This window comes from Polypterus senegalus, chromosome 11, assembly GCF_016835505.1.
Source record: "Polypterus senegalus isolate Bchr_013 chromosome 11, ASM1683550v1, whole genome shotgun sequence".
NCBI classification, from domain to species: domain Eukaryota; kingdom Metazoa; phylum Chordata; class Cladistia; order Polypteriformes; family Polypteridae; genus Polypterus; species Polypterus senegalus.
In genome coordinates this window covers 59,401,396-59,409,424 of record NC_053164.1, presented here as the reverse complement: position 1 = coordinate 59,409,424, position 8,029 = coordinate 59,401,396, and the positions used below count along the sequence as shown (strand labels likewise).

The 8,029-nt window shown below is 37.1% G+C and overlaps 1 protein-coding gene and 1 long non-coding RNA gene across 4 annotated transcripts in view; one reads left to right on the top strand and one right to left on the bottom strand.

Moving 5' to 3' along the window:
* Nucleotides 1-608: 608 nt before the first annotated feature.
* On the bottom strand, nucleotides 609-4,798 carry LOC120539043. Its single transcript, XR_005635547.1, has 2 exons — nucleotides 3,187-4,798; nucleotides 609-1,635 (listed from the first exon to the last, which is right to left on the bottom strand). It is a non-coding gene; the product is annotated as an uncharacterized LOC120539043 (long non-coding RNA).
* A 225-nt stretch (nucleotides 4,799-5,023) lies between these two features.
* The window catches only part of ehmt2 (euchromatic histone-lysine N-methyltransferase 2), an 81,471-nt gene continuing 78,465 nt past the window's right edge, over nucleotides 5,024-8,029 (top strand). For all 3 annotated transcript variants that reach the window (XM_039768740.1, XM_039768739.1, XM_039768738.1), the window contains exons 1-2: nucleotides 5,024-5,111; nucleotides 7,685-7,763. In XM_039768740.1, coding sequence (XP_039624674.1) covers nucleotides 5,085-5,111; nucleotides 7,685-7,763 — 106 coding nt within the window. In that variant the 5' untranslated portion in view covers nucleotides 5,024-5,084. The remainder of the gene's footprint in view (nucleotides 5,112-7,684; nucleotides 7,764-8,029) is intronic.

The following is an 8,029-nucleotide window of genomic DNA, read 5'->3' as shown; positions in this document are numbered from 1 at the left end:
AGCACACACTAGGGACAATTTAGAATCGCCAATGCACCTGACCTGCATGTCTTTGCTGGCCAGTGAACACAAAACAGATGAACCTTTGGTCACAAGTAGTCCTTACATAATACTGACATAAGACTGTTTATGCTGATTTTTTATTAATTCTTGGCAATCTACAGTCTCCTGTTATAAATTAAATGCCTATGAAATTCACAGTTTTCATGACGACATTAAAGGAAGTGGGAGTGTTCATTGTTGTGAATACAGTATCACTTCTTTCACCAAACCAACTGATTTTACCATTGACTATAAAAATGAATGTTCCTTGTTCAAACCAAAGGTCCTTGGACAATAAGCTCTGAAGTTGCCAAAACAAAAAGAGAACAAGACGTGTTCAATAATTCAATAACTTACCAGAAACAAATGTAAAACATTATGAAGCTACAGAGAGAACAAAAAATCAAGAATGATTCTGTTTGGATGGACCAACTCTCTGTCAGTGAACTCTCCCAAAACCCAAGTCATTCTTTCTAGAGTACAAATAACCATTAGTAATCACATTATGAATAGTCAAGTTCCATACCAAACAAAGGAGGTGGAGAGGATGTGTTCTGCTTTTGAAATAAAGTAAATACAACATTTTTTATTGTGCTACCCTCTGTGGTACAAAGAAAAGTCAGATAGTAAAGAAATATACAGGTAAACCATCTCCAAATAGTGCATGTCCTTCATTTTTAGGATAAGCCAAGAACAGGCCATCCTACAGCAAATGTGATAGGATGACAGCTGGTGAGATTCTGTAAAAAGGCAAAAACATTGATACCATTTAACTTTAAAGTCTGCTTTCAGAAACTATGGCCAATTTTCTGTCTTCCATTGTGTTGAATAATGAAACATAGCTCCCCTTGTATCCTTCAAGCTATCCTTAAACAAGAAAAAGATGAATTTGTAAAACTGAAACAGTGGATACCCCATCCTGAAAAACTGATAACAAAGGTACTTTGCTGACTTTAGTCTGTTACTCTGTGCAGTAATTACTAGGTCATCCCAAATGAGGAGTCTATCCCAGTAATTCTTCCACTTGAGGTACACTCCACGGAAGAACTCCTCATGCATGAATATGGAAATGAGAACACATACATTATTGCTTTGAACAAAATACAGTGCAAGGTTAATGAAAGTATTAAATCCCATCTTCCTTCTTCTCATGCGTTTTTACAAATAATTCTGAATCTGAAGCATTGTCACATGCAATAGAATAAGTATCACAATTAAGGTAGCAACCAGAATCAGAGGGAACATATAAACTATTTTTTAAACAATTATGTAGAATGTTCTTTTCTGGATTCGCCACCTTCTTCTGGTTTCGCGTTGCTTGAGGCAATGACTGATGTCAACGTCTTCTTGCTGTGTTCTTGATGGAGTAACTCTTGATGGATCAATGTGTGAGTGGAACGCCCAGGTTTTCTTCTTGGTAAGAAGGATCTAGAAAGTTCACATCCATTTGAAGAGCACTAGAGAGGTATCCAAATCTTTAATCAATATCTATTATCCAGGACCATAGGTATGTACACATTTTTCAGAAAGAGCCCATGCAGTTTTTTCCTGTGAGTCTCTCAGTTTAGGTAATATCTTTGCAAAGGGACAACACTGAAAAAGAGATAATATGCGTATTAATTAGCCTTTAGTTCATTGTTGCCTGCTCAGTCATACATCTTCTGATAATAATTTCAGAAACACTTAACCCTGTGGGTATACTACTGTTCTCAGTAGGTGCTATGAGAAGTGCTGGAAATGTTTTTATCCATTTCTCTCAGTCAATGTTTAATTCATCATTTCTACTACTCCAGTTCACTGTGGGTTAACTGGTTCACGAACAAGAATTTTATAACCCTAGCAACTTAGAAGTTTCTAAAGTAACTTTTCAACTAAAGTGGATGCCTTGATCTGATTCAGAATCAACTGTCATATTTCCCATCTTGATATGTTTTTTCTACCTGATATTTTAGTTGAAGAGTCTATTGTTGATGTGTCTTATCCAGAAAGGCTTCCACCCATGTGGAGAACTTGTCACTAATGACTAGCATATCCTCTTTCATGTGAAAGGACTCAATGACAAATAATCTACTTTAATAAAAGGGTAAGTGTATACAGTACGTATCTGTGAGTCAGTCTGGTTGTACCAAAAGGTATGTAACAAAGACACAGCAACCGGGCTAACACAGAGCACTGTAAACGTTAATGCTTGAAATCTATGATAATTGCTTAGATTTCCACCCATCTTAGACAGGTAGCACAGCTAGTTCATCTCTAAATGTCTAACAGAATCTGGGTTCCGCATGTGTACATTTCCCAACTTACAACAAAGGCTTTAATTATAATCACTTTCAGACATATTAAACAGTCAATAATCACTTGTTTTGCCCATTTCTTATTTACCTGCAGAAAAAGCCTACTCATTTTTTTAATGTTAAGACATGCTGAGTAACCAGAGCTAACTGAAATAGGAAGTTCCACAAAGTGTGACTCTAAAGAATGAAGTTCCTTGGAAAGTTAAGTAACCTGACATCCAAGGATTTCAATGTCCACATATGATGCACTGTTTAGAATAATACTGTAACAACCCAGAGGGTGATAAACACAGTGGAATGTAATTAACTCTTTCCCGCTGTTTGCTAGTGAGTGGCCCTAAAAAGGACATTGGTTTCTTCAGCGCCATTTCCGTTATGCCCCTTAGATGTTCTGTAGTGACATGTGCTCCCATCTGCTATGCCCCATTGTCCACTCACACATGACGCCTGGCTCTGCCTCACTCCGCTCACCCAGGGTCAGAAGCAACTCACCGGAAGCCATCCATTCAGGTTGATGGAATTTAATGGCCAGGAGGAGTGATTAACGTTCTCTTTTAAGTGTTGTGTCTGCATAACCCCAGCACTGTCACAGTTTTTTGGGTTTTTTTTATAGCTAGCTTCTCTAGGTATTCCTGGCTCCTTAACCAGGTCCTGGCCACCCGAGGAACATGTCCGTCTCAGGTCCAGACTCTGGTTTAGCTACACTATTCTGAGTGCATCAAATTCACATTTATTTGAGATGGCAATACATTTTGTTTTTCTCAGAAGAGCAACAGAAAACTTGCATTAATCAAATACATCCACTAAATTATTACTAAACAACATACATAACATTCTCAAATCAGCTTACCCTAATGCAGTGTCAGTAGGGTCAGAGGCCATCATGGCAACACAGGCAATGGCAAAGTCATCTCATACATGCCAGCATCAGCGAGAGCACTGTGTAATCTGACCAACTCACATTTGGGGGTATGACTAGAAAGAAGTGAAAGACCGTGCAAATTCCACACTGACAACTTCGAGGCTTGCAATTAAAAACGAGAATGCTGAGTTGGTGAGTCGATGGTGGTACCAATAGTGGTTTCCTGCTGCTCTTAGCATAAATATTTTTTACAGGGAACTAAAGATTTACAAAGAAATGTATAATCCCAAAAATGAGTTTAACAATAAGAATGTATTTAAATCTAACAACATCTGGCCACAAGTAAAACTCTAACTAAGCAGGGACCTTTCTCCAGGATCGAGATGTACAGAACAGAGATCGATTAGTAAAGCAGACGTCCACATCCCCTTTAATATTAAGGTCACGTGGGCCGTTCTGCGAAAGAAGAAGCGCAAGGCTTATGACGTGGACGAGTAACGTGGAACAAAGCTACTTGAATACCGTTAATACAAAGAGGAAGAACAGCATTTTGCTTCCCTTGAGCTAACCCCCTTACTCCGCCACATCTATTCCCTCGGTAAAACGAAACATACGCGTCTTCTTTTAACGCGATCACCTAAAATGTTTTTCTTCTAGTAGCCCAGGAAGCTGTATTATCCGAAATCCACGTGTGGTAGATAGGTCACCCGGGAAGCTGCATGATCTATACGCGTAAGGCGTGTACTATTAGGAGGGTGGCTGGCTGGGGGATTATTCAGAACATTTAAGGGGGTTTAAAATAAGTACAGTAATCATGGATTCCATCCATCTGTTTTCATAAGACAAATTTGATCATTACAGCCAGTCTCTGTAGTCTGGGGAAACCAAGGGCGCACCCAACTCAGAATCTCAGAGGCTCCGAAATAAGTGAATGGATATAACTTTAGGAATGTTATCAGGTCATGGGTTTAATACGCCACCGTAGTTTAAACTTTGCTGTCGCATTGCACAGGTCCTACAGACGAAAGCTTTCGCTGCTCGAAACCCTGCCACCATTAACTGACAAAAATCATCCACAGAGCATCGTAAAATTATAATAACTAATAAAATGTACAATAAACGTTTACTCCTTGATATATAAAATGAGTTCAGACTGATAACGTCCGCCCAGCCCTTTAAAATTACACAGATCAGGGGGCACCCTTAGCCGTTCCAATTAATGTATTTTCTGTCGATTTTTTAAAGATTCGTATCTTGTACAGTTTTTTTTTCGTTGTTCTTTTTCCCCGTAACCGTGCCCTTGGTACTGAAAAATGATGCATTGAGCTATTATCTTCAAAAAGAACAGGAAATATTTTTCCATAATCACTTTTACGACTAAAACATTATTTATGCACGAAGACGGCATACACTGGAAGTATATTTTACTAGTGTACATGGACTACCATCTTATGTGGGGGAAGCATCTGCATCATTGATTATTAAGTAATTTATCAGTTTTATATATATTTGGTATTATACTTTGAAAAGTGAATCGGTTGGTGTAAATAATTAATTAAAATGGTGACAATAGCATGCATACCTTTCTCAGTTACTTTGAAAAGAACCCTTCCCTTACCCAAAATGGCGATATTTCAGCTTCAGAAAGTGGGCGTTACCAGATTATAATAGGTTATTCTTAACCTTGACATGGAGTGGCAGCGAATGGAGCTTTTTATATGCGTGCGGTACAGCCAGAAATAGGCGGGCTTTATTTTTGTGTCAAGATAGGGATTGGCGGCGCCAGCGTTTTAGGCGTGGTTATTCCCGGGTTTGGGCGGTTCAAAGAAGGGGGCGTGGCTATAGTGCAATGACGCTTTTAGAGTGAGACACCCGGCGGACCAGCGATGGCTTCTATACCGCGGTCGGTGGAGGTGAGGAATGGACAATAAAGAAAAAAAAAAACCAAAACATAAATTATAATATGCTTTTAATTGAAATATGTGATTGCATGTCTGTCTTTCTCTACTAATGAGTGTTGCATGCAAAAGTAAATCGAAGTAAAACAGTTAATATTACTGAGGAGCTCCAAGACTAGTTAGGAGTTTTTGTTGTGGTACATGGCAGCGATGCTGTGAGAGTAGCTGCATTTGCATTTTGGAGCGCATGCGATTGTGCGCACCAAGCCCGCAGTAGCTATCATCAGCACTGTATAACTGCAGTTGTACTTCATAAGCTCAATGTGTCACATTATAAAAGCAAACGGATTGCAGGATGGCAGTCCCTCGTGCTATACCTGAAGTCAGTCCTGCAGTTTTTTTGATATCCAGCAGAGTTGTCGTGGAGACGTGTTGCTGATAAAAAGCTACTAACGGCATCTTTTATTATCCTGTTATATTTTTCCAATGTACTTTGACTATTAGACGAGTCTTTTATCTGAATCAATATAAGGGTAAAATGTTATTTAAAGTAAGACGAAAGATGCAGCGGAGTGGGGTTTGTTAATGATAACGTCCAGATATAATGATAAAAATGTAACTGTCCCAGCGATGCAACTTGCCTTTGAAATGAATAAAGGATTCAATTTAAGTTTTCAAGTTAACAATGCATGAACATGCGGTCCTCTTTTTGTATTTTAACAAGAAACGTTCAACCGTCATGCACATTCAATAATTAGACGTAAAAAAAAAAGGTTTAGCAATCCTTAATAGTAATATGAAAGTGTTTGGAGTTCCTCTAGTAGGTGCACGTGGTGGTATTATTATTATTATACTGTCGTCCAACATGGTTGTTTATTAAATGACTTATAACTCTTTTTTTCCGTGACATCTTAGAATTTATAGTTTTCCACACCTGTATAATTTATTAAACCAGTGTTTAAAAGTAATATTCTTCTAAGTCTGTGTTTTCAACTGTTTGAAACATATATTTATCTATCTTTCTGTGTATAGAAATATCTATATATGTATGTATGCAATTACAGAATACAGTATGTTGCAGTAATTCATGATTTTTGTTAGGTTCCCCATTCAGGGTTGGCTTTTGCCTTGTGTCTGATGCTGTTTGGTTAGCTAGGATATTTAGTGGATGGATGGATGGATTAACATTATTTTTTTGTTGTTTTTTTTTTATTGTGCAACAACAGGATTATACATATTACATCAGTTAGTCAAGTATTAACTGTTGCTTTAGGGTGGGCCTCTTATTTCTAAAGCATACTTGAAAGTAACTTTGTTGGTTTATTCCCCTCCTTGAGGCATATGATAATGTAATTAAGATTTAAAAATTTTCAAACCTGCACTTTTGTTACATACATCCATCTATTTTCCTCATTCAAAACCTGTTTGAAACCATCTTTAGATGAGGTAATATGCTGTTGTAGACTATACACAAACAGTTTAAAAGTGCTCTTTAGCCTTTCAAAATATGTATTTGAACTAATTTTGCAGCACACAGATTACTTGCCAATATAATGGAACTGATTCTTCTTGACCAATAAAAATGAATAATATTGGACAAACATTATGTATCACAAAACTAATATATTTACTGTATCTTAATTATTCTTTCCTTAAAAAATGAGTGCCTTCTACACTTACTACATTTGACAAATGCTTGGATGCTGAATGTTGTTGGTGATGTACATTTTCATTAATGTTGCTCTTATTGTATAGGCAAGCAGTTCTATTATAGCAATCACTTTAATAAACTGATGTCTTTGTGTGTCTGCCCAGTTACAATGTCTCTGTCATTCCAATAGATGGCACATCCCAAACATATAACAGAGACATATGCATTGAATCTGTCATTCTAACAGATGGTGTATCACCTACATTTATAGTCATGCATTTTCTTACTACAAATGTTTGTGATATTCCATCAATTGGAATAGCAAATGTGATGCATTTTATTACTACATGCCTTACAAAATACATACTAATAGGTGGTGCTCTGCGCACCTGAACACTGAGGTGCACATTGATTACTTACGTTTCTTAGACGGGTAGAACAGCTAGTGTGTCAATAAAAGAACAGCATTGTGGTAGAGTAGTCATGGTTCCAAGATATGTAGGTTGTCTTTTGGGCCCAGTTCTTGTTCATTTGTATTCTGCACCCTCTCATTGCCTCTGTTTGTTTCTTTTCTATGGGTTATCCAGCTTTCTGCCTATAACCCTAATGACATACAGGTTAGGTCAGTTTATCAATCTAAATTGGGCTTGTATGGATGTGTGTACAATCCCAGTGCTGGTTCCTGAATTGATAGGCTCTAGCTCTCCCACAACCCTAAATTTGATTAAATGTCTTGAATTTGTTATATAATAGTAAAAGGAAAATCTTTATTAAAAAAAAAAAAGACATAATACTTTTTGTAGCTTAAAATGTCCAAATATCACCTGAGTCAAATAAGTGTTTGAGTATCTCATATGCAATTTTGTTTGTTGCATATATCTGTAACAATTTAAAAGCATATTTTGCTTATTATGTGCTGCTTATTTCACTCTGCTAGGGTGATCAGAAAGGATCAGAAGACAGTCCTGTGGTGGATGATTTGACTTCATCTCACCATAGCTCCACTGACGAAACAGGTAAGGGCTTAATGCAAAGTCTACTTTTTAAATTGAGGAAAACTAATATTTGATGTGTGAAATATGTAAAGGTTAAATTGATGTTCTGATGATGAGCATCTTCTTGATTTTGTTATGAGAGTTGCAGCTCATGATACAGTGAAGTAGACAGGTAGTATAATAATATAGTAGTAGTATTATAATACATATGAGAGAGTGTTAAATTTCTTTGCAACCCTGAACATGACAGATTCAAGGCTCAGAAGTTGTTATTTTTTCCTTATACA